General features: G+C 57.9%; 14 protein-coding genes across 14 annotated transcripts; 4 read left to right on the top strand and 10 right to left on the bottom strand.

Annotated features, from left to right (window-relative positions):
• Positions 1-22: 22 nt before the first annotated feature.
• Positions 23-620, bottom strand: PHYSODRAFT_497550 (hypothetical protein; the record flags this gene model as incomplete). The annotated part of the gene is made up of 2 exons (XM_009524427.1): positions 23-387; positions 452-620. 2 exons carry the CDS (start codon positions 618-620, stop codon positions 23-25), a joined length of 534 nt encoding a protein of 177 aa, XP_009522722.1.
• A 737-nt stretch (positions 621-1,357) lies between these two features.
• PHYSODRAFT_495513 (hypothetical protein) lies at positions 1,358-2,851 on the bottom strand (the record flags this gene model as incomplete). The annotated part of the gene is made up of 1 exon (XM_009524426.1): positions 1,358-2,851. One exon carries the CDS (start codon positions 2,849-2,851, stop codon positions 1,358-1,360), a length of 1,494 nt encoding a protein of 497 aa, XP_009522721.1.
• A 62-nt stretch (positions 2,852-2,913) lies between these two features.
• PHYSODRAFT_496497 (hypothetical protein) lies at positions 2,914-3,480 on the bottom strand (the record flags this gene model as incomplete). The annotated part of the gene is made up of 1 exon (XM_009524425.1): positions 2,914-3,480. The coding sequence occupies one exon, from the start codon at positions 3,478-3,480 to the stop codon at positions 2,914-2,916; it is 567 nt and encodes a 188-aa protein (XP_009522720.1).
• Positions 3,481-7,654: 4,174 nt separating this feature from the next.
• PHYSODRAFT_328166 (hypothetical protein) lies at positions 7,655-8,014 on the bottom strand (the record flags this gene model as incomplete). The annotated part of the gene is made up of 1 exon (XM_009524424.1): positions 7,655-8,014. The coding sequence occupies one exon, from the start codon at positions 8,012-8,014 to the stop codon at positions 7,655-7,657; it is 360 nt and encodes a 119-aa protein (XP_009522719.1).
• Positions 8,015-8,498: 484 nt separating this feature from the next.
• On the top strand, positions 8,499-8,978 carry SOL13I (elicitin; the record flags this gene model as incomplete). The annotated part of the gene is made up of 1 exon (XM_009524423.1): positions 8,499-8,978. One exon carries the CDS (start codon positions 8,499-8,501, stop codon positions 8,976-8,978), a length of 480 nt encoding a protein of 159 aa, XP_009522718.1.
• Positions 8,979-9,794: 816 nt separating this feature from the next.
• PHYSODRAFT_298316 (hypothetical protein) lies at positions 9,795-10,496 on the top strand (the record flags this gene model as incomplete). Its single annotated transcript, XM_009524422.1, has 1 exon — positions 9,795-10,496. One exon carries the CDS (start codon positions 9,795-9,797, stop codon positions 10,494-10,496), a length of 702 nt encoding a protein of 233 aa, XP_009522717.1.
• Positions 10,497-11,228: 732 nt separating this feature from the next.
• On the top strand, positions 11,229-11,616 carry PHYSODRAFT_354256 (hypothetical protein). Its single transcript, XM_009524421.1, has one exon. The coding sequence runs from the start codon at positions 11,236-11,238 to the stop codon at positions 11,449-11,451; it is 216 nt and encodes a 71-aa protein (XP_009522716.1). The 5' UTR covers positions 11,229-11,235; the 3' UTR covers positions 11,452-11,616.
• A 62-nt stretch (positions 11,617-11,678) lies between these two features.
• On the bottom strand, positions 11,679-13,322 carry PHYSODRAFT_493360 (hypothetical protein; the record flags this gene model as incomplete). The annotated part of the gene is made up of 1 exon (XM_009524420.1): positions 11,679-13,322. The coding sequence occupies one exon, from the start codon at positions 13,320-13,322 to the stop codon at positions 11,679-11,681; it is 1,644 nt and encodes a 547-aa protein (XP_009522715.1).
• A 261-nt stretch (positions 13,323-13,583) lies between these two features.
• Positions 13,584-13,973, bottom strand: PHYSODRAFT_385868 (hypothetical protein; the record flags this gene model as incomplete). Its single annotated transcript, XM_009524419.1, has 1 exon — positions 13,584-13,973. A coding segment is annotated over one exon (390 nt), but the record flags the coding sequence as incomplete, so codon positions are not given.
• A 508-nt stretch (positions 13,974-14,481) lies between these two features.
• Positions 14,482-15,864, top strand: PHYSODRAFT_497674 (hypothetical protein; the record flags this gene model as incomplete). Its single annotated transcript, XM_009524418.1, has 2 exons — positions 14,482-14,622; positions 14,716-15,864. The coding sequence occupies 2 exons, from the start codon at positions 14,482-14,484 to the stop codon at positions 15,862-15,864; spliced, it is 1,290 nt and encodes a 429-aa protein (XP_009522713.1).
• Positions 15,865-16,198: 334 nt separating this feature from the next.
• Positions 16,199-17,431, bottom strand: PHYSODRAFT_328161 (hypothetical protein; the record flags this gene model as incomplete). Its single annotated transcript, XM_009524417.1, has 2 exons — positions 16,199-17,254; positions 17,321-17,431. The coding sequence occupies 2 exons, from the start codon at positions 17,429-17,431 to the stop codon at positions 16,199-16,201; spliced, it is 1,167 nt and encodes a 388-aa protein (XP_009522712.1).
• Positions 17,432-17,697: 266 nt separating this feature from the next.
• Positions 17,698-19,202, bottom strand: PHYSODRAFT_558559 (hypothetical protein; the record flags this gene model as incomplete). The annotated part of the gene is made up of 3 exons (XM_009524416.1): positions 17,698-18,792; positions 18,886-18,945; positions 19,029-19,202. The coding sequence occupies 3 exons, from the start codon at positions 19,200-19,202 to the stop codon at positions 17,806-17,808; spliced, it is 1,221 nt and encodes a 406-aa protein (XP_009522711.1). The 3' UTR covers positions 17,698-17,805.
• Positions 19,203-20,145: 943 nt separating this feature from the next.
• PHYSODRAFT_558555 (hypothetical protein) lies at positions 20,146-21,357 on the bottom strand (the record flags this gene model as incomplete). Its single annotated transcript, XM_009524415.1, has 3 exons — positions 21,151-21,357; positions 20,315-21,051; positions 20,146-20,197 (listed from the first exon to the last, which is right to left on the bottom strand). Exons 1-3 carry the CDS (start codon positions 21,280-21,282, stop codon positions 20,146-20,148), a joined length of 921 nt encoding a protein of 306 aa, XP_009522710.1. The 5' UTR covers positions 21,283-21,357.
• Positions 21,358-22,159: 802 nt separating this feature from the next.
• Positions 22,160-23,194, bottom strand: PHYSODRAFT_368768 (hypothetical protein; the record flags this gene model as incomplete). Its single annotated transcript, XM_009524414.1, has 1 exon — positions 22,160-23,194. A coding segment is annotated over one exon (1,035 nt), but the record flags the coding sequence as incomplete, so codon positions are not given.
• Positions 23,195-23,237: the final 43 nt, after the last annotated feature.

Genomic DNA, 23,237 nt, shown 5'->3' with positions numbered 1-23,237 from the left:
AAATACCCAACGCCCCCTTTCGTTAAACCTGCAGCTGGTCCAGCAGCGCGTTGTACTCCACGCACTTCTCCGACAGCACGAGCATCATCTGCTGGTACGTGGCCAGCAGCTTTTCCACTCGGCCGTGCAGCGCCAAGGCGCGCTCGCTCTGCAGCTCGCCCGCTGCCTCCAGCTGCGTCAGGCGCGTCGAGTGGCCGGCGTCCGGGGCGCGGAGCTGGTCCAGCACGCTGCTCAGTTGTTGAAGTTGCTGCAGCTGCGCCGCAACGCGCTGCACTTGGTCGGCGGAGCTCAATATGGTCGCGCGCTTCAGTTCGTCACCTGCACGGGAGCTGCTGCGCGCAAACGCACTCGCGGACTGCAACTGGAGATGGTCGGCGTGCTCCTGGTCTGCAGGAACGTCGAAGTTGATATTAGTGGATCTCTAAATTGATACAACGCAGCAGCTACGCACACAGCTCGCGCAGCTTGGCAGCACCCGAGGCGGCGCCGGAGAGCGAGTCCAGCTGCGCCTGCAGCCCACGCAGCCGCTCCACGAGCGGTGTAGTGGCTGGAGGCGGTGTGCTCCCCAGCCCCAGCACCTTGCTGCGAAGCGCAGCTTCACGACATTCGAGCGCGTCCATACCGTCAAAATTCCAACGGGGTTGGACTGCTTCCAACCAAAACCGGTCTAGCAACGGTATTAGGTTTTTTGTTCAGCTGATATTTAACCTCACGACCGCCGATTGGATTTTCGGCCAACAGTCCAGAAGCTTCCAGGTTAGTGCAGGCAGCGAGTCGTGCAACGCTGCTTGTGCTACCTGTGCTGACTGTGCTGCTGTTGTCTCTGCGTGTACACAGGCGCTGCTGGCCGCTGGGCCGTCTGTGCTGCTGGGCCGTCTGTGCTGCTGGGCCCTGTGTGCTGCTGGGACGTGTGTGCTGCTGGGCCGTCTGTGCTGCTGGGCCGTGTGTCCTGCTGGGCCGTGTGTGTGTGCTGCTGGGCCGTGTGTGTGTGCTGCTGGGCCGTCTGTGCTGCTGGGCCGTGTGTGCTACTGACGCTGGGCCACTTGCTGCTGGGCTATGTGCGCTGCTGGGACGTGTATTGGGTTGCGTCTGTGCGCTCTCGTGGCGTGTGGCTCAAGTGGCCGAGGGTTTGGACGAGTATGGTGCTGTTGATGGATGCGACTTACCCGCGCCTATGGAGCTCGTGAGGTTGAGCGCCAGGCCTTCGGGCCTGGAGGATCGGGTTCAAACCCCGACATGGGCATCAAGTGTTATGTGTTTTTGCTTTCTTTTTGGACAGGTCGGCTAAGAGAGTGCGTGCTACTCCTGTTGTACGTATTGTGTATCTTATTGACTGTTTAGTGTGCTGCGTGTGCATTTAGGTGAAGCGCAGGAATGGCGGAAGGGCAGAATTGGGTGTCGGGTCGACGACTTCGCCTTCGTAGTAGCGCTCGCGAAACTGGTCAAGGAGGACGGAAAGGTGCCCTGCTTTGTGAAGCGCACGCATGGCTTTGACGACCGAGCCAACGTCTACAGCCTGTGAGCCTTGTGCAGCCAAGTATTCAAGCGTCTTTATCACGGCTTCGACTCCAACAGTGTGGACCTCCGCCTTGTACGCTGGCGAGGCCGGGTCCAGCTTGAACCCAGAAGGTAAGCAGAGCATCATGAATGCAACTGCGTGTCGTGACTCGTGAAGGATGGCTTTGCTAACTGTTGTTGATTCGTATATGCGTGGTACAGCAGTGAACCACTCGAACCACACTGTCGATAGCGCTTTGGAGGCACGTTTGCGCGCGCGCTTTGGCTGCGACTGCTCAACGTCTTCGTGCTGCTGCTCAGTAGTGTTTGTTTTCTTGTCAATAGATTCTGCGTTCGCCCCCAAAACAGCCAGCCTTTCCTCTACGCGTGTTTGGCGGAGCAATAGCTCGTCGAGCTGCTGCGACAGCTTTTCGAGAACACAGATCATGTTTTGAGAGGACTCGGCCACTGTTTCTTGTTTCTCTTCTGCAGGTGGATTGAATGCAGCTCGGAGGGTGATCGACCATGCCAACAGCTCGGAGGTCTGTATGTTGAGGACACCAAGGGCTTCATGAATGCGACGGACGTACGGGTTATCCAAGCGATGGCGTTCCATCTCGGGGAAGTGAAGGATCAAGGTCGCCATCAACACTTCGAGCACCGGAGGATCCAAGTTCCAAGACACTGTCGGGAAACCAGTGACAGCAGCGAAGGGGAGATTCTGCAGCTTCTCCACGCGCGCTCGGACGGCTCCGTCCAGGGCGGTAAGGTCTGGAAGTCGGGCGCCCGCTTGCGGGTTCCACCCGCTCAATTGGCGCGCAACTTGTTGATCTTCGTGTGTTGTGTTCAGCATGTAGGAAAACGCCTTGCTCACGCGCGACATATTCCAGCCCCCGCGTTCAACAACCCAGTTCGGGCTAATGCGACTGTCGGCGTTGGCGTGCATGGCCCCACCTCTTCTGAAGGAGTGCGAGGTAAGTCCCTTCGTGAGTCCACTCTCCTTTGCTGCTGGCAGTCCACTAACCGTGACTAATAGTCTATTGATATAAGCTTGGGCACCAGGGGCCGAGTTGGCTCGACATGGCTGTGGATTCTTGCATGTAGGTGCTTCCCCAAGCTCGCGGTCCAGCCGCGCAATCAACCCCAGCTCGCCATCGTCGTCTTGGTCGTCGGACGCGGACAGTGCAGGTACGGCAGCAAATTGCGGGAAGATGCGAGTTCCTGGAGCGGGTTGAAGGGCGAGAGCGACAGCTAGCACGTGTAACGGGCACGTGATGGGATCGTTAGGATCCTTAAACAGGGAGGTTCCCTGTTGCGAAGCAGTCTTCACACGCTTAAAGCGGAGAAATATCATACCGCCTAGCATATACGCACAGAATTGTCAGCATAATTCGTGGGATTAATTAATACAAAAATTCAAAATCCTGCATGATTCGTACCGGGGTATACACACAGCTGGGCTTTCTCCAATTGCTCAGCCTCAGAACCACGACCGTAGAGGTACCACACCAACGCCACTAGCGCCGCATCCAGGTAGTCGGAGTTGGCGGAAGCGTGCATGTAGAGAGCCGAGATGATAGTCTTTATATCTTTCTTAGTACATGGTGGCGCTTGTTTCGTGACACCTTGCTCCGGCCTCTTTTCACAGTACCGATCTAGAGTTGATAGCATCTTTTGCAGCTTCTTAGCTACACATTGGCTCTGTTGCGGGTACAGATCCGCCAGCCAGTTCTTAACATTGCCAAAATAAGATAACACAGTGTTCTTGGACAGAGCTACTCCTTGTCTTCCTACCTTTTTCACTAAGAACCACCCATACTTATCCAGAATGACAAACAAACTCTTACCTGTGCTGTCCTTAGAAATACGATAATGCACTTCTGTGAGCGTCACCTCCTTCTTCGCAAGGAAGTCTTCGAAGGACTTCACAGCCGTCGCTCTGCTTCTCTGGCTGTTCGCAGGAACTAGCGATGCCACCGACATGCCTGTGTGCGTCGGAACGCAGAATGGAGTCGGAGATGAGCTGGCAGGGGTTGGAAACCTATGAATATTTATTCTATTTGTAGTTCACTTGATATTTGTATGGCGTGCTCGATATCAAATCGCGTTTCCAACCAGATATCGTTGGAATGTTCAGATCAGCGGTTGGCAGTCATTCCCTCTATTTAATTGGTCGAAATTTTAAGCAACGGTAGTGTCTATTGGTTGTAAATGCTAAGAATCGCAGACGACACACTCCTATTGGCCCGAAGCACCATACAAACTTTAAGGTATTTTTCAGGGGTTAGAATCGCAGCGATATGCTACCTTATCACGTTCTTTGCCGCTCTAATTCGCGGTCGCTGCCGCCAAGGTGGATGTGTTTCAGCGTTTTTATCGATTTTTTAACAAAATGCGGGCCGAGCGTGAACAAGCTCTGCACGGCTGGCCCCGGTTACCTAAAGGTCGAGACACGCCTGGCGAGCGGAATCCTACATGCATTGTGATTGCGATACACGCGCCATGGCCCGCGGCCGGAGCACACATCCATTCATGACGCCCAGCCCAGTCTTGATACAGTCAGGCCATTTCCAGATGGACACCGCCCGCAGCTCCAGCCACGTTGTGTCTCTCCGCCGCCCCACGTGCCGAGCCCGGCTCGTTGCCGTCGTCATCCAAGGGGGTGTCCTGTGCTCGAGATAGGAACTGAATGCGCTAACTCAGCGGTCGCTTCAACGTCAACCGAGCTCCGCGCACCAGTCGATCGCACATCGCGGCCCACCGCGAAATCCAGGCGCGGTGCCGACAGAGATCAAGGAGCCCCGATAAGATTGCAAGATGTGTGCGTCGCGAATGAATTGTTACATGTGCAACTGGATTGTAAACTCCGCTGACGAACTCCGGTGGTCAGTGCGGCTCCGAACGCGTAAGTACATATCCTTGCTGGTGGACCAAAGATACCAACTTGGCCAAGATACTTTCCTGCGCGCCGGCACGGTCCAAAAGCATGTGCTTGTTTTGCTTTTTATCGTCCTGTATTCATTTGCTTCGGGGCTGCCTGCGTGTACAAAGGGGTCTGCGTTATACTAGTACCATCACATTACCGCGGACTCCGTGGCGCGGAGCAGTGCAGTGCAATGGAGACATCAGTGCGGTTAGTCGCCACCTTACGACCACCGGACAGGGATCGCGCAGGCCCAGGGGCGTGTTGAAGTGTCCCTCAACGCCTCATCGAGTTGCCGCGTTGTGCGGGTCCACCACCCTATCAAACGGCATGCGGCCGCAGAACCTCCGTCCGAGCCTGCACCCCACAGAGCAGCAGACACGCAGACAGCAAATGCTGAGGATAATTTTCGCCGCGTCCAGCGCGCTCCATGGACTCCGCCGCGAGAGTTACAAACCGATAGGGACAAGCCGTCAAATCCTGCAAGTACTGCCTGAACCTGCGATTCTCTATTCAATTTGCACGTCGGCCGATACACCTCGTGGTTGCAGACCACCACATATCCCGGGGATAGTCACCATACATAGCAGGGAAACTATCAATTTGCACACCTCCCATTCATGTCGGTATATCGGGATAGAGAGACTTCAAGTCCAAGGTCTCCGCATCCCGACCTGCATCTTCGGCGACAGCAGCTGGGGATTGCCGGCTAGGCCAAGTGCTGGGCGCGCCGGGGCTTTGCCACGTCGAGTGAGATGGTCTTCCCCGTCGTTCGCATGTTACTGCACTGTGTGGAACGGGAAACTTGTTTTTCGTGGCTCACTCGGAATTCCAACCGCTCAACAGCACAGCGCCGCTTGACGCTCGACCTGTACCTACCTCTCCCCCCTAGCTAAACAGATCACCATGGCTCGCTTCATGACGTACCTCGCGCTCCTGGCCCTCGCCGCCGTGGCCGTGACCAGCCCGGTGTCGGCCATCCCGGACCCGAACGCGGTGGCCGCGGCCGCCAACGCTGAGGCCGCGACGACGCCCGAGGCCGCCGTCAACAACGCCGGCAGCACGGTCACCGGTACCGCCGCCACGCTCACGGAGGCCGACACCTCCAACACGGCCGCCGCCATTTCGGACAGCATCACGAACGTCACGACGGAGACGAGCATCAGCGCCTCGGGCTCGGGCTCGGTCGAAAAGAGCACCAGCACCAGCAGCGCCAGCGCGGCCGCGTCGGCATCCGCGTCGGCCTCGGGCTCATCGGACTCGTCGCACATGACGCCGAGCCTCGCGCTGGCCTCGGTGGCCGCCATCGCCATCACCGGACTCTTTATCTAAACTCACGGCGGCCCCGCCCACGACGGAATGGGATCGACGACTTGATGTAGTCTGGTGTAGAGTAAGTTTCGGGTCGTCCTCAATGCGAGCGTGCCCTCCGCTGGACAACATCTGCCTTAAATAAAAGCACGTACATGGGTTTATAAGAGTTGCGTTTGTCCACCTTCCTCTCCAGCTTCTTAAGCGAGTGGTCGACTAATGTTACCGTCGGTAGCTTCAGCGCTTTCGTCAGGTATCTTCATCACGGCGAGTTTGATTGAGTAGCAAGTCGTTCGACCCGTCAGTTCCTGTTTCGCCAGCCGTGGCGTTCTCAGCTCGGAGACAGAAGTGTAGATGGGGTCATTCGAATTCCTGTAAAGTACCAGCAAGCACTGTGTGGTACGGTTGAAGGCGAATGATTAACTGAGAGATGAGTTTGATTAATCGGATGCGTTGGCTGCTTCCCCTTTACCGTCTACGGTGTGTGTAAGTGTACTTCAGGCTTGAAAGCTGCAAGCTTAGGCGAAGTTGAGAGCGAGTCCGGCAACCGCAAGGGCGGCCATGACGAGGCCCGACGACTGGCACGACGAGGGGGCCGCAGAGGAGCCCGAAGCGGACGTGGAGCCGGAAGCGCTCGCCACGTCGTCGGCGACCGAGCCGACGATGCTGGCCGCGGTGTCGGCCACGCTGCCAGCCGCGTCGAGCAGGCTGCCTGCAGCGTCGGCGGCGCTGGAGACCGCATCGGCAGTCGTGCCGGTGGCGTTGGCAACGGTGTCGACAGCCGAGTCGACAGTCGCGTCGGCAGCGCTCGAGACCGTGTTGACGGCGCTGTTGGCGGCATTCGAGACGGCGCTGGAGGCCGTGTCGACGGCAGCATCGGCAGCGTTGTTGGCCGTGTCGGTGGCAGCGTTGGTCGCGGCGTCCGTGATGCTGTCAACGATGTCGGCGGACGCGACGGCGGCGAGGGCGAAGAAGGCGAGGACGGAAAGGACACGCATTTTGAGCGGTTTGAGTTCTGTTGATACTGCTGCGAGGCTGGGAGCGAAATCGAGAGTGAGCGCCGAGTTGTGAGGGAGAAGAGCTGAACGGCACCACTTGGTGCTGCGACAGAGTGTGCGATTCTCGCCCTACGGACCCGTATGTTCCGGCAATGGATTTTAATCGATGCAGATCATCTGGACAAGCGCTGGCCCTTCAGATCTTGGAGCAGGGCTCACCAGCAGATTAGGCCCACTTTTTAGAACATTCAAATTCTAGAAACGGGGCAGATATTTCTGTGTTTGTATTACGAACCCCATTGTGTAGTATTTATGTTGACACCCACTCGACACGTCACGCCCACCAGCCCCGGCTACTTCTGTTTTTGTATGCATTGCGATCAGGGCTGATTTAAATATGTTTGTTCGGCCCTAAAAATCTATTTTTCCGCGCTCAACCAGAGGCGCTGTTGTCATCGGTTTCCCCAGATAAAGCTCGGAACTACCTACCAAGATCCGGGGCAGTTGCAGGCAGTGGCGGGGCCACATCAAAAGTGTCGGTAACTACCATTTTTGCAAGTCTCCGTTCTAGATTTAGACCGTTCTAAAAAATGGGTTCGTTTTGCCGGTGAGCCTGAAGCAGCAGTGCAGCGCTTCGGAGCCTCTGAAGTTCGGTCGCGACTGTGCAATGCGGACACGGCATGACTCCGGCGATAACGCCACTTAGGTACTGAAGCTTCAACTCGACAGGCTCGTGAGCTAGCAGCGATGCCACCACGACGTAGCGAATACGGTACATGTAGCTTTGGCGCCAGTCCTGTGTGTAGCAATGTACAGTATCCGCATCCGTGACGCCCACCTAATACGACTCGGGACTGTGCAGCTACGTTTATTGTAGTTGTCTAACGATCTACACGCTGCAGATTTGCGAGTCCGCGCCAGTGGACTATAGGATGTTCGCGGCGAGGCCAACGGCAGCAAGAAGCGCTGTGGCAGTCAGCGCCGCGGTCTGCGCCGATGATACGTCGTCAACGATTGAGCCCGTGGCGCTTGCGACCGTGTCGTAGGCGTCTTTGGTGGTGTCTCCTACCGTGTCTGCGGCGTCGCGGACCCAGCTCGAGGTTGTGTTGTAGGTGTCTTCCGCTGTGTCTTTCACGGTGTCGGCAGCTCCGTTGACCCAGCTAGCGGTCGAGTCGTAGGCGTCTCCGACTGCGTCAACGGTGTCGTCAATCACGTTGGCTGAAGCGTTGGAAACTACAGCGACGACAGTGAGGGCTAGGAGCGGGAAGGAACCGATGCGAGCCATGTTCTTCGTTCTTCGAGGACGGGTGTTGATGCTTGGAGGCGAAAGTGAGAATGAGGAGGTGCAAACTCATGTTGAGCGCCACTCGCTGTTCGTTAGTCTAACTAGCTCGCTATCTACCTACACGTTTGATGTCAGTACAGGACAAGTTGCACAGGCTTACATACAAGACCGCGTTGCCGAAAAGGAAGCAATCAACACGTAAAATCCAAGCACAAGGGTGATCACTTTTTAATCAAGGACGGCAACGCAAAATAATCCAGTCTTAGGGCTGTCAGCACCAAACACGATGTCTTCGGCGCAGTTTGCAGTGCAATCCGCGACGCCTTCGCATCTAGATGCGCTCGATCTCGTTTCTCTCCGCACCGCGCTCTCTGACAGCAAAATGGGGCCAGAAGTGCTTCGCTACTGTACATACTTGCTGTCGCGCAGCCTCGGTCTCTTTGCCACTTTGGAATTCGCTCGTCCTGCTTCGAACTCAGTATCCATGCACTTCACCGTCCTCTTCGTCGTCGCAGCCGCGCTATTTTCTGCTGCTGTTCCCGTCAACGCGTTTGAGACTTGCAGCGATGCCGACAACGAGCAGTTAATCGAGCTGTACTCGACAGCAGCCGAAACTAGTGCCTGCGCGCCGTACTCGACGTTCATGCCGATCGGAACAGCAGCGATCTACTGGCCGTGCGACGCCACCGATTGCCAAGAGGTAATGGCGCAAGTCGCTTCGGGCATGCCTGACTGCTGGTACATGGGCAACAACCAGAAGGAGACGCTGCAGGAGGCGGTTGACCGCTGTGCAGGCGAGACACCGGACTGGACGACATCAAGAAGCTCAAACGGTGGAGGCGACTCAGCACCGTCGTCGAAGCCGTCCTCCAGCCCCTCTTCGGAGGCGACGGATGACGAGGCTACGACTAGGCCCCAGAACCCGAGCAAGAAAACACAGGACCAACTGCAGCTTCGGACGTAACCGCAACAACGGCGCCAGTCGGAGACTCGACGCCAACGTCAACTGCATCAACGCTCGTTGGTGCTGCATTGTGGTGGGGTTTGATTGGAGTGGTGGCGCACCCTTGATACTTAAGTACTGTACAGTAGTTGAGGGAATGCATCCGCGTTGTGTTTCAGAATACTGGCAGTCGTACGCCCCAAATCATAGCCACATTTGGTCTTTGGCAATGAAAAATCTTTGTTCACAGGCTTTATGCTCCCGTCGTCATAGCCCAACGCTCACGGCAGACTGCCGTCGGCAGCTGCATGGCAGTTGCGGCAACACCACTAACAATTCTTGCCACCCTCAAATTGAGAGCATTTTGTGGTTGTGCAGGACACTTCAACTTGTCTGAATAGGTTCGTAGAGTGCCTTGCATCGCTCGTAATCGAAAATCCGGCCAGGATGAATCCTCGAAATACATGTACGCAATGCCATTGCGTCAATGGTCGATGTCGTTGGACAGCAACAACCCAAGAAGAAGACGAATCCCTGATTACTGCCTGCAGCGATACCTTCTCGATTGTCAACGAGGTCACCCGCCACGAATATGGCGCTCGCATCTTGATTATCTCCAGTGGCGCGTTCTGTCCACCACGGTAAACCCTCGGTATCTCACGAGGTATTCGCCGAAGCAATTGCTGAGATTAAGACGGAAACCAGATTGGTGCTCGAACGCGTATTCACCTACCTACCTTTTGAGCAGCGTGAGACGGCTCAATTCTTCATTCCTCATCTTGCTCTCAAGTGACAACAACAACTACCACCCATCCAAGGGCGCCATTTACGATCGCCATGGCTCGCATCACCTCGTACCGAACTCTCGCGGCGCTCGCTGTTATTGTTGCTACGGCCTCACCCGCCAGGGCCAACATCATCGACGACGCCACCGACGCGGCTGAAGACGCCGCCAACGCGATCGCCAGTGCTGCCAAGGACGCTGCCGACGCAGCCGGAAGCTGGATCGACAACGCTGCCAGCAACGTCCAGGAATTCTACCACGACGCCGCCAGTGCTGCGGAAGACGCCTACGAGGCCGCGGCCAGCGCGGCCAAGGAAGCGTGCAACAAGTTCAATGCTGAGCACAGCGCGTCGCTCGACTGCACCGAGTCCACGGCGAGCGCAGCTGCCGATGCTGCTGCCAGTGCCGCCGAGGAAGCCTGCGCGGGTTACAACAACGCCACCGACAGCTCGCTCGACTGCGCGCAAGCGGCCGCCAGCGCCGCATTAGAGGCTTGCTACAGCTACAACAACGCCACCGACAGCTCGTACGACTGCTCCACGATCAATGCGTCCTCCCCGACCACGAACTCGACGAACAGCCCTGCCAGCAGCACAACCTCGAGCACGACGAACGCGCCGGCAACAAGCGCGGCCAGCAGCTCTGCTGACGGAATCTCGACCACGTCCTCGGCCCCCACGCTCGCTACGCCCGGCTTCTCGGCTGCGTGCGTCACTGCGATCACGCTCGTGGGGCTGCTCGCGAACTTTGTGTAGGGAGCTCGGTCGACGCCCAGGGCACCTTCACCTTGCACGCTTCTTGATATCTTTCAGCAAATACACACGAACACCGTCTAGTGATATGATGTCTTAGTGCGCCTTGGTTTCGATGTGAAGGGGTCGACTACTGTTTGTGTTGCTGCGTTGTGTGACGAGGATGCAGTGCAGCTCGCGGTTCATGTTGAAGTGGTGATTGCAACTTTTGTCAAATGAGTGGTGGGCAGTTGATTCAAGGCACGTTGTCCTCGCGGACCAAGGCGCGCCGCTACGCTTGCCGAGCGGAATGAGCGCAGCAAAGCGCACCGATACAACTGCTTTTTCCAGGACGCAGCTGGCGGCCAGAAACCCAGTCGAGGCAAAGCTTTGGGCTCGTGAGGACTGGTATCCTCTACACACCTGCTTACCATGCTACTTTTAAACTTGATATCACGTCAGGCTATACTCCTGATGAACCAATCACCGTTTCGTAATGTCATTATTTTACTCTTTATAGTTTTGAACTTTTCATATCGAATGCGCCATTACACTCAAACAATGCATTGGTACAGGTTTATCCGACTTTTTTCTGTTCGAGCTGACTATCTGACAATCGTAGGCAGATCCGCTTCGGAGCAGCATGAAAGAGTGCACAGCAGCACACTCGGATTCCTCGGCTCCACAGAGGAATCGCACGCGCTGCTCACATCCCAGCTTACATTTCATTCCACGATAGTCAGAGCTCCTCTAAAGTCACGCCATGGTCCGTCTTCTCGCCCTCGCGTCGCTGCTCGTGGTCGCCGTCGTGAGCCTTTCGCCCGCTGCCGCCATCCCCGACCCCATGGCGGTCGCCGCCAAAGCCACCAACGTCGCCATGGACACGTCCAGCGGAGCCGCTGACGTCGTGAAGGCAGCCGCCAAGCTCAACACCAGCGACACCAGCCAGCTCAAGCCCCCGCCGAAGCTCCTCATCTAAGTCCCTCAGTTATCGGAGACTTTCGCGCAGACGGACTTCACGGACCCCATCCCACCCCAGACCGAGCGACGTACTGTACTGTACTGCGCGAGCCTCGGTATGTGATTCTTTTTGTGTCTTAAGTAGAGATTTAAGCGACCGCTAATGCATGTCCGAAAACACGTCAAGTCCGTTGTGTTCGAAGTTCATCATAGATAAGAGCCAGCACCTTCCTTCCTGCATGAAATTCACTGCTTGGGTGCGAAGAAGTCTTGCATAGTGCGTTGGTGCAGCTCCTTCTTCATCGTCTTGGGCTTCTTCTTCAATGCCTCCGAGGGTTCCGCCGCATCAGCTTGGTCTTCGCTTCGAGGAGGGGTAGATACCGGGCTCTGTTTGGACTCTGACGACGCCGGACTGGTGGTGTGAGTCTGAGGCGACTTCTCGGGCTGCTGCTTGGCTTCCGCGTCGCCGTCTTGCCCCACCGGTAGTTGGAGCGCTGACAATGCCCGTTCCAGCGAAGTAGCGGCTCGAGATAAGACGCTCTGCGCGCCTCTCATCCCGCGACCAACGCTCAATTCGTCGAATAGAAACTCGGCCAACCACTGCGCGAGTCCTCCGCTCTGGCGGCCCCATTCACGCGCTTTCGGGCTAGTTGCAAGCGTTAGCAGCGGATTCACTTTGTTCTGTAGGTCCAGATCTCGCTCAAAGAGCACGTAGACCAACTCGCGATGCCGAAGCGAAGCTGCAAGCCACTGAATCAGGAACTTCAGCTCGCGGTCTCCTTGAAACACGCCGCAGCCCCAATTTCCTGTAGCCACAGGCCAGCACTGTTCGCCGTCGTGTGCGTCAGGGTAGGCAAACCCTGCGTATGCTTTCACCAGATCACGCCGTACGTGCGCACGCGTGTACTGCCGTTCCACTCGAGCAGAGCCGTAGTCAGTTGCGTCAATTCCAACGATCACGCACTCGCGGCGTAGACGTCCGTCAGCTTGAGCTATCAAGCGAATCGTATCTTGAAAATTACCACCAAACACGAATGACCCACCGTAGCCTTGGTACGCGCTATAGCGCTCTGTTCCATGGATCACAAATGCTTCGTGGGGCTCCAGCTTGGCGAATATGAGGCACGACACGAGCAGCTCGGGCGACAATAGAAACCGAATTTCCTCCTGGACGCAACCAGAATTGAGCACGCCACCGCCGGCAAACTTGTTCGCAAAGTCAATCTGTAAATGCTTGTCCAGATCTTCAATCAAAGTGTCCGACACACACCTTGCAGCGTGCAAGCGTGGACGTGTATCTACATCATCATGCGCTTCTTGAACGGGTCCATCAACGTCAGATGTGGTTCCTATGATTTCGAGAAGCTGTTGGGGCGTTTGCTCCGAGCGATTCCGCCCTTCATCGCCAGGAACGTGCACACCCACCCGAGTAAAATCAACGACTTCTGCAGAGAGAGCCGCCGGATCCGAAGTCATTCGAGGCACCACCCGCAAGAAATACTGCAAGATACACCGTAATTTCTGGGCCTTGAGCACGACCATCTTGCCCATGTTGCCTGGAGCCGAAAACATTCGAACCGCTGTAAAGTACGGGAATTGGATAATATCATCGTCGTTGTTGCCGCGTCGTCCCGCTTTTCGACTCGGAGGACTGAGCTCAGGTCGGACTTGCTTGACGATGTCTTGGTCCGGAAAGATTCCAAAGAAGCAGCCGCACACCAGCGTAAGCACTTCCAGCTTGGTGAACGTGTGGGTTTGCGTCACTACCCGAGTCTTCTTCCTTGAGCCATCGCCAGAATTTACCTCCGCTTCGTCACCACCTTCCAATGGTGTCAACAGTGGCGGCGGCGTTGCAAACATCTGCGGCATGTCCAGCACCAGTCGCACCATTTCCGGCAGCACGTCACTGAAGAACGCGGCCCTCTCCTCCCTCGTCAGCAGCTACAACACAAAAAATATAAATAAATAAATAAATAAATAAATACATTCTACTTTTGATCTTCCCGTCTCACAGAGTCTCGCACCTCGTTCATCGCGTACTCCAAGCAATTGAATCGGCGTCGAGGGTCCGACAGCGTCAACCTGCGACAGAACCAACCAGACACAGCGCTACAATCACTCTTTTGTCCTGCACCACTTCATCTAGGTATCCGGCCCGTACAGTTGCAGTCTGGCTGCGAGTTCGTGGACGTCTCGTATCGGCTGCGCCAGGAAGGCTGTGAAGTAGGGCCACAGCGGCACTTCGTCTCTGAAGATGCAGTTGGGTGAGCAGGGCAGCTGCATCCTGTGCTCTGCAGTAGCGGTGGGCGTCTCCATGTTGACGTCGCCGTCGCCGTCGACCTGCTCCTGCCCTGTTGCGTCCTGGTAGTCTCTGGGGTACTGCAGCCACAAATCTGCAGGTCTGGGCGGCGGCTCGAAGAACGGGTGACTGTCGGTCCGCAGCCAGCGCCCGAGCCGCAGCGTCTCCTGCAGCCAGAAGCGCGTCACAGGCCGCAGCAGCGCGTCAGTGGCGGCCGGCGTGCAGTCCGCCCAGTAGCTCGTGATCACGTGCACGACGTCGGGTTTGCTGCTGCTGGCGGCGTCGTAGAGCGCTCCATCGTGGCTCAGCAGCAGACTCTCCAGCTCGCGGCGCTCGCGCGGCGGCACGCAGTGGAAGGAGAAGACGGCGCCGCCCAGGGAGAAGCCGCGCGACATGCTTAATCGGCAGGATCACTTTGGACTTTGATGTCAGTCACTGCGGCAAATGGAGAAATGTAATTCGTATATGCTATTAATATAGGGTTGTAAATGTAATTTAGGGGTTATTGATGCAATCAGAAACACTTTAACTTTTGACGAGGAGAGTTTCAAACTACACTTAAGTAGGTGTCTAGAGGTGGAAATACTGGAACTTGTCAGGAGAATGAAGGTCTGATGACGCATCGATTATTTAGTGTTGAGCACACAAAATGCATGCTGCGCCGTTGACCGCACTTCGTGCTTCCTGCTGGGTCGTGACAACCGCCACGCACTAGCGAAAACAAAACAGCGGTATCAGGTCTCTGCAGCCATGGACATCGACGTGCTGGAGGCGCCGCTGCACGCGGTCCCTCTGTGGACGGAGGACGAGGTGGCCTTCGTGTCCGCGCTGCTGTCGGACGCGCCCGACGTGCTGAGCGACGAGCAGAGCTCCCCGAGTCCGCCCGCGTCCGTGGTCGACGAGAACGACGCCCCCAACGTCTGCACCGCCAATGGCAGCCACTCCGCAGCGCGCGCGAGCGTCAAGAAGACGTCGAAGAAGAAGACCAAGCTGTCGCGCGAGGAGCGCGCGGCCGCGAGACGCGCCAGCCACCGCGAGACCATGCGCAGGTCCAGGCAGAGGTTCCGCGACCAAATCGCCGCCATGATGCGCACGGTGCAGGAGCTCGAGAGCGTCAAGGCGCAGGCGCTCGAGCAGCAGCGGCAGCGCCCGGACGGCGGACTGCAGGGCCAAGTGGCCCATTTGGAGCGGCAGAGGCAGCAGCTGCTGGACGAGAACGACGCGCTGCACGCGCAGTTGGTGGACTCGCTGCTGGCCATCACGCGCGCGCATCCGGACAACTTTGAGCATGACCAGGTGCAGCGTCGAGTGGTGGGTCAGGCTGGCGAGAAGCAGGCAGACAATGGGGCGGACTTCTACGTCATGAACACTGGCCATGGGTCACTGGTGAAGAGGGACCCCGTGACGCTCTGCGACTTTGTCACTTGGGACGTCGGCACCATTGGCCACTGCTTGCAACTCGTGCGAGACGCGACGACCGAGATCGCCAGGTTTTACACGGCCGTGACCAGGGAGAAGCCTGAGAGGAAAATTGCGGCAGATATGATGGGATGGAGGCAACTGCGACGCGCGCTGGTGAAGCAGGACACGTGCGTCGAGTTTGCGTTCGACAAGACTTTTACCGGGTACTCGCCTGGCCAATTGTTCCGCAAGACGTGGGCGTTCTGCAGGAACCAACGGCAGTTTGCAACCATGTTGGAGCCGGTGCTGCATGCGCTGCAGCTTGAAGTGCTGCACCAGATCAACGACGACATTGTCGTGGTGCGCCGGATGCAGCAAGAGTTGAGCCCCGAGGGCGAAAAGCAGACGCCGACCAAGTACCGCAGCATTTACCTGCTGTATCGCATGACATCTCCTGCTGGGCTCTTCGTGGTGCTTCAGTCGGTGAACCCATCGTTCACTCGGCGCTGTGGCTGTGCCAATAATCTCTGGTTCGAATCGTTCCTGTGGTTTGGATTCTCAGCAAGTGATACTGGGAGCGCGGGCTGCCTCGTCCGATTTGGAGGCTCTTTGGATGGACATTCGGAGGAGTTCGCGAGTCGCTGGCAGCGAGAGATTTTCTTCATGCTACTGCGCTGGGAAACGCACAACGTCGCTCCGGTTGTGTTGCTGCCTCAATCCGACTCAGCATGAGGTGGAGCGAGATGATTTAAATTAGCCGAATTCTTGGAGTGGCTGGTAAGGGAGAATTACAACCTGGCTAGTTGTCGAGCACTCGGTTCAGCTTGTTAGCCCCAAGAAATACAACGGACGAAAGGTGTATATTCGCACTGTATCAGCAACGGTGTGCATGTCGAAAATGGCACCACCGTCAGCTGGAAATTCCACAAAAGTTTCAAGCAAAAAAACGATGCAGTCTAAACAGGTGATCATATCTTTCGTGGCCATAGTCTCCGTAGCCTTTCACACCGCGCACGTATCTCCTACACCCTTAGTGCTCGGTATCGTGACTGACTCCGTCGTTTTTCTAGTGCTGCAGCAAGAAGGGGGCAACGGCCAACGTTTCCCAACGAATGGCGAGGAAAAGGAGCTCCTTGAGTCGCGAGGACGCCAAGTCTTCGCTGACACACGAGTTTGTACCGCCGAATTCCGTCACGGTAGTGACGTCCTGGCCGGTGACGGGTTGAGCAGGAGACACACGAATCCAGTAGAAGATATCCCACCACTCCTCGTCATTCCGCAGCACACGATCAGCTTCCGGTGTGTCCAAGGTCTTGATACCCAGCGTCTGGGTTCCGTCGGCATCAGAGACGCGGAAAAGCACATACACCGTGCGGAGTACAACGTGTCTGCCCCTCCCGTCCGTGCTATTAGACCGGTCTTCCGTTTGTCGATGGATGATCAGAATGTCGTCCGAGATCTTCTGTAGCACCGTGATGTGAGTGTGGAGGTGCGATGGCCCTAGTCGCTGGAGGATGTCACCGTTGGTGTGCATTTGCCACGTCCGGTCCATTAGTTGCTGCGGAGTAACATTATGCAGCAGCTTCCTGACGCAGAAGGTGACAGCGTCACCTTGATGTTCGGCGTATTGGCTCCAGCCGAAGAACGTGGGGCGATTCTCGAAGCGCTCTTCGCTCGCGTAGTACAGTCGAGCGTCGTGAATTTGTTTCAAGATCTGCCACACGTAAGCCATCCCTTCTTCGTGTGTGAAGTGGGTAGGCTGCATACCGCTCCTGCTATCGAGAGGAGGGAAGCTGGCCAGTCGGTAGCGAAGACTGTTGTTGAACAGGTCACGCCTGGCCAATTCCTGAGCCATTGCAGCATTCTGTCGCCGGAATTCCTCGATCTCGGCCGCCAATTGAACGTACTCGTCCCGCGTCACGGGGGGTGATGAAGACGGATACAGCGACGTCGACACGACAAGATTTGGCCAGAACGACGGCGATGCACATTGCTCAGTGGTGGTAGTGGTGGTGGTGGTTCTGCTGCTTGCTGGGGCTGAACTGGCTGAGACTTGCGTCATGAGTTGTTGCTTCTGCAGTTCCAACGCTGCCACAGTCTTGCGCATCTGCTCCATGGTCTCCTGTCAATGCGTGAGCAAGCTGCGTGAGTCACAAGCGCTCATCATAATGACCGACATGAAACGCACTCTCTTGGCGAAGCTGCGTTTTCGGTCCCGTTCGTTGCGGCGGCGTTTCTTGAGCTCATCGGGCGATAGCTGTGTATCGTCCTCCTCCACTGGCGACAACAGAAGTTTCATTGACGCGGATTCTGTTGGAGTCTCTCTGCATGACTCCGCCTTGATGGCGACTCGCTTTGTAGTTATCGCTGGTGGCTCGGACTTGACCATCGAGCCAACCGATCCGCCGGCGCTCGAGGTACGAGGAGGAGGCTGGGGATACATTTTACTGCTCACAAACACGGTGAATGGAACACTGCTGCGGGTCGTCACGCATACACCCGAATCACAACTCACGGCGCATCCTCTCGCGTTTACAATTTGCGCTGGACACGCAAGATCAACGTGCTGCTTCAACCGCGCGGATGACCCATAAAGTTCAATTCAACACGAGCTAGGCTAGAATTGTTGCTCGACAACTTACTTAGTACTTCACTCCACTGCACTTCCGACATTTAAAACTTGAGCAGCGTGGGCGCCACGGCCAGCGACTCCCATCGGATGGCGAGGAACACGAGCTCGCCGAGCCACGCCTTGGCGATCTCGTCGCGCGTGTAGGTGTTGGAGCCGCCGAACTCGGCCACGGTCTCAAAATCTCGCGGGCGGCCGTCATCAGAGCTGGTTCGGACGGTGCCGTTGGGCAGGAAGCGGATCCAGTAGAAGATGTCGCACCACTGCTCGTCGTGGTGCAGCAGCTTCTTGACCAGCGGCAGGTTGATGGTCTTCATGGCGAGCGTCTGGCTGCCGTCGGCATCCGCGGTGCGGAACAACACGTACACGGTGCGCAGTGCGAGCTTGTTGCCGAATACGCCCGTGCGGGCGTTGTCCTCGCTGCGGCGGTCGATGACGAACAAGTCGTCCGAGAGCTTCTGCAGCGGGCGGATGTGCGTGTTCACCGTCGACGGGATCAGCTTCTGGGTGTTCTTGCCGTCCGTGAGCAGGTGCCACGTCGTGTCCATGAGCTGCGTCGGGGTCACGTTGCGCAGCGCCTTCTTGACGGAGAAGGTGATGGTTGAGCCCTCGCGCACCGTGTACTGGCCCCAGCCGAGGAACTTGGAGCGGTTGTGGTAGTGCGCGTCGGTCGCGTACAGGTAGCGCGCGTTGTTGATGAGTTGCAGCGTCTGGCGCACGCACGAGAGCCCTTCCTCGCGCGTGAGCGGCGTAAAGCGTACGCTGCTGTCGCCGTTGAACGGGCGAGGCCCCGATCCGAGCGGCTCTCTGGGCTTGTTCTTCTTGTCCTTGGACTTGGTCGAGCTGCTGCTGCCGGAGCCCGAGTCGCTGCCGCTGTTGTTGTCGCTGTCCGTCTCGTCCTGGCTGAACTCGAGCAGCAGGTTCTGCATGTAACCGGTGGTGACGTCGCGCTCGCGGAGCTGCTGGGTCATGACGGCGTTCTGGCGCCGGAACGCCTCGATCTCGTTGGCGAGGCGCACGAAGTTCTCGCGCTTGATGGGCGTGGACGGCGACGGGTACATGGAAGCCTCCGGCTCAGCATTGACGGTGGCGGTGGCATTGGCGCTGCCGTCCGCGCGCTGCACGAGCCGCTGCTTGCGATCCTCGAGCTCCTTCACCTGCTGCCGCATCTGTTTCATAGATTCCTGGGCGGAACATCACGAAGATCCGTCAGTGCATTGGCGGTGATGGATATCCTATCGTAGTGCAAGGGCAGCAGCTAGCTCACTCGCTTGGCGAAGCTGCGCTGTCGGTCGCGCTCATTGCGCTTGAGCTTCTTGAGCCGCGCGTCGGCTGCTTTCGAGGTTGAAGTGGCTGTGGGCGCGGCCATCCGATTCGGCGACGGGTTTTCGGTGTCCTCGTCGGCCGGTGCAGCATCGGGCGCGAGGAAGTAGCTCGCCATTGCCTGCAGCTCTGCATCGGCGCCGCGGAGCGGGTCGAGCATCGCCGGCGCCGGGGCTGGAGCGTGCAGCGACATACTGGAGGGGGCCGGAACGTCGAACACTGATGACCGTCGTGGCCGAGCGTGGGCCGCAGGCGCCGGCTGACTGGGAGTTTGTATGGGACATTGCATTAGGCCCGCTCTGAAAAAGACCGCGGTCTCATCAAAAGCTACGCGAAGGTCCTTAAATCCGATACCCTTTCATTTCCGTTTAAATGGTTTCTAATACAGGCTTGTTTTTATCCTGTGAGACTGTATTTACTGCGAAATCAGATTATGGTATAGATAGATGAAGTTGTAGTTTTTATGGCTGACGTGCAACTGGCTCGATTTTAGAGTTTGACGTCAACGCTTCAGCTGGCTCGTCATGGTGGCGAGCTGAGGTGTACAGTAGCGCTCTCATCGGCGTGGACACATCCACGGCAACGGCTCAAACGGCCCAAGGAGGCGACAGTTCTCTTTGACAGCGCCAGCAACAGCGGCACCGATACGCCGGTGGCGCCGCCTGCACCGGGCAGTCATCGCTGGTGACGGGCACAAACAGGCAACGAAGTGAAGCTGGTCGTCACAGGTCAGGCAATCCGATTTCGGTCACCGCACGGAGTGCAGAGCCCAGGCCTGTAGAGCTGCAACTTGCAAGTTGCAGTGCAAGGGGCGAAATGACACCGACACCGCAGCAAGTTGCTGCCAAGCTAAGTTAACGGAAGTCTCGCTGCATTGCAGGCAAGTGCTGCTGGGCGGCAAACGGCTCGTCGACGACGTCGTCACGCCTGACTTGCTTCAAAACGCACTCATCTCGAGTTGACAAAGGTCTTCAAGTCGGCATCGGTGATTTGCCGATTTGACACCGAAAAACACATCTTATAGCGAATTAACTACTGTAACGTTTAATAAGTGCTGGTCGCTAGAGGATGCCCCGCAGCGACATCCCAATGCGCGCGCCAACGGGGCCATCACTGCTGCTGCTGCTGTCGCTGTCCGCGACCATCTCGACGCGAGGGGCGCGTTCGGCGGGCTGCGTCTCGAGCACCTTCATCCTAGGCAGCTCCTCCGGCAGGTCGCCGATCATGGACTCCTGCCGGATGAGCGCGCTCTCCATCATGGCCATCGTGTCCTCAACGTTGCCCAGCACGTTCACGAAGGCGGCCACGAAGTCCACGTACGTGTCGTACCGGTGGATCTTGTTGTCGTCGCCAAAGTAGAAGGTGTTCCCCACTTCGTACTCGACCTGCATCCCGATGAGCCGCTGCACGAGCGCCTCGTTCCAGAGGACGTGGGGAAAGATCTCCTCAATGGTGCTCCGCGTGAAGCGCACGTAGAGCGTGGCGGGGGCGAGCACCACCGGGTTTGGATCCGCCGCCATGATTTGCAAGTTCTTGACCTCGTACTTGAGCCCCGCGTGGTACAGCGAGTACTTTTCCCACTGATCCAGCAGCTCGCGCACGCCGTACGAGCTGCCGAACACCATGTTAGGGTGCATGAGTCCGTTCAGGAAGCCCGCTTGCCGCGATGAGAGCAGCAGCTGCTCCTGAGGCACGCCGCCGCGCTCAGCAACAGGCACGCCGTACTTGAAGAGCGAAAAGTACTCGTTCACTACGTTGGCGAACGACGCGCCTATAGGTTGTCGAGCGAGCGGCCAGGCGGAGCTGGTCTCCTGCTGCTGCTGCTGCTGTGTGCGCCCGTAGAGGTTGAGCTGGTCCACCTCGTGCTTGAGCTGCTCCACCTGCTCCTCCAGCGCCTGCACGTAGTTCTTCCGGCGCGAGCGGTATAGCTTGCCGCGCTCGCTGTTGGACAACCGGCGCGAGCGCTTCTTGGACGGCGCATTGCCCGCGGCGACGGCGGCGGCGTGCGCGCCAGTACTTGAAGGTTGCTTGAGGCCACTTCCGCCGTCGCCGGGGCTGTGACGAACGGGGGCGAGAGGGGGCAGGGCCGGCGCAAAGGCGAAGGCGGCGGAGGCAGTGGCGTGGCGCTCGGGCTCGGGCTCCTCGGCTTCGGGGCTGCACAGCGCAGTGATGTCCATGCGGCGGTCGTGCATGTTCATGGGCCTCGAGGGCTAAAAATGGGAAGGTGGTGCGGGTAACGCTAGTTTACCTGGCCTGACCTGAGCTCCGCGCGTCGAATTGCCGAGTGACTCCCTGAACCGTGGTCGTCATTTTTCTCGTCGGCCCCCCCGCGAGTATCGCGATCACCGCGTGGTACAGTGGTACGTATCAGGTCTGCGAGGTAGGCATACGAAAATCAAGATGTTTCCTCCCTCGAGATATGCGATGCTGAAGGTCTTTTACGGACGTTATCAGCGCCCGTGGTGATCATTTGTCGGTGTTTTCCGTATGCTTGCCCGGTCGATTTGTGCGCGCACAGAGCGGGGCCGCCATCGGCGCCGGACAGGATGAGTGTCGAGCGCTCCCCCAGGCAGCACCGGTCTCTCCTCGGCCAGCCAGCAAGAACGGCGCGCCCGGCCGAGTCTGGCGCACCAAGGTGTCGCATCGGAGAGCCTCTTCCGCGCGCGCACCCACCACAAGGCTCGTCACTGCGCGCCGAATCGTCGTCACCTGAAATAGATTTGCCGGCAGCAACGAATAATGACACGCTTGCAGCAGCGGTACACCCGTGCCGCCGCAGCGGAACTCACAGACTGCTCGTGACCCCGCCCACCTGCGCTGCCCGTGCCGAGCAGAGCACGAGTGAGCTGACTGCCTGTCGACCACCGAGTTGCCGCTCTCGTCTTCTTCTTCACCGTGAATATATAGTCGGCTTCCTCGCGTTGCTGGACGCACGTTGCTCGGCCGAGCACTTTCCAGGGCTGCAAAGCTACTGAAAAGCCCCCGTCGATAACCAAGGCTAACTTATGAAAATGTGCTAGGATTTATTTATAAGCTTAGGTGCTGGTAGTGAACATGGACCCTTCCTTAGTCGCTCAGGATGAAGTCGAGGTCCAGCCGGCTTGGTGAAGATTCCGGCGATGGCTCCTCATCGCTCGCTGGGGGCGTGTGGGTGTGTTTATTGCAATTGCTGGTAGTCCGACCCTTGTCCAGCGGCTCATCAAGCGAGCCTTCACTCGGCGCAGGGCTGCTGGCTACTCGGGTCTCCTCTTCGTCCACGGGGGCCAGCTGGCGGCCGTCATCCTCGTCGCCGATCATGTGGCCCCTGACGATCACCGCTTCGCCCATGATGCGAGCCACCAGCAGCGGGTCCTTGAGTGCAGCCAGGAGCGCGCCCGCGTAGTCGGCCTCCACCGCGTACCACTCGATCTTGCCGTTGCGGTCAAAGTGGAATTGGTTGTTGCTCGGATACGTCACCTCCAGGCCGATGAGCGCCTGCGTCAGCGCTTCGTCGCCCACCAGGTGCGGGAACACCTCCTCGATGGTGCGGCGCGAGAAGCGCACGCGCAGGGTGGCGGCAATGGCGACCACTAGCGGTCCGTCGTCGTATCGATTGTCCGCGGTCACCTCCCGCGGCTCCGCTAGCTGGATCACGTCCAGAGACTTCATCGTCCACTCGATGGCGGCGTGGAAGAGCGAGTAGCGCTCCCATTGGGCCAAGACCAGGTCGATCCCCAGGTACTCGCCGAAGCGGACGTCCTCGGTCATGACGGCGCGCAGGAAGCCGCGCTGCGCGCTGGTGGACTGCGCCACGAGCGACGCCGTCGCGTCCTGCTCGTTGACGGCCAGACGGACGGGCGTGCCGCGGCTGAACATGGAACAGTACTCGCTAACAATATGCGCGGCTGCTCCCAAAGGCGTTCGTTGCTGCGATAACGCCAGCTCCCGCTGGACTTGGCGCGTGACTGTTAGCGCCGCGATCTCCTCGCGGAGGTCAGCCACGCACCGCTCGATGTGCGCGCCGTAGAGCTTGCGTCGCTGCCGGTAGTACTTGCCTCGCTCGCTGTTGTTCATGAGCTTGAGGTTGACTGGCGGCGCGTCCTCGAACGGAGCAGGGCGGTGCTTCTGCTTCTGCTTCTGCTTCTGCCTGGGCTTGACATAGGGCGTGAGGGCA

The sequence above is a fragment of the Phytophthora sojae genome, assembly GCF_000149755.1.
Source record: "Phytophthora sojae unplaced genomic scaffold PHYSOscaffold_3, whole genome shotgun sequence".
Lineage (NCBI taxonomy): Eukaryota > Oomycota > Peronosporomycetes > Peronosporales > Peronosporaceae > Phytophthora > Phytophthora sojae.
The sequence above is the reverse complement of the archived record's forward strand: the minus strand, read 5'-3'. Positions and strand labels throughout refer to the sequence as shown.

Excerpts from the sequence above, each read along its gene's own strand:
- PHYSODRAFT_354256 (XM_009524421.1), top strand. The coding sequence starts at position 11,236 with ATGGTCCGTCTTCTCGCCCTCGCGTCGCTGCTCGTGGTCGCCGTCGTG.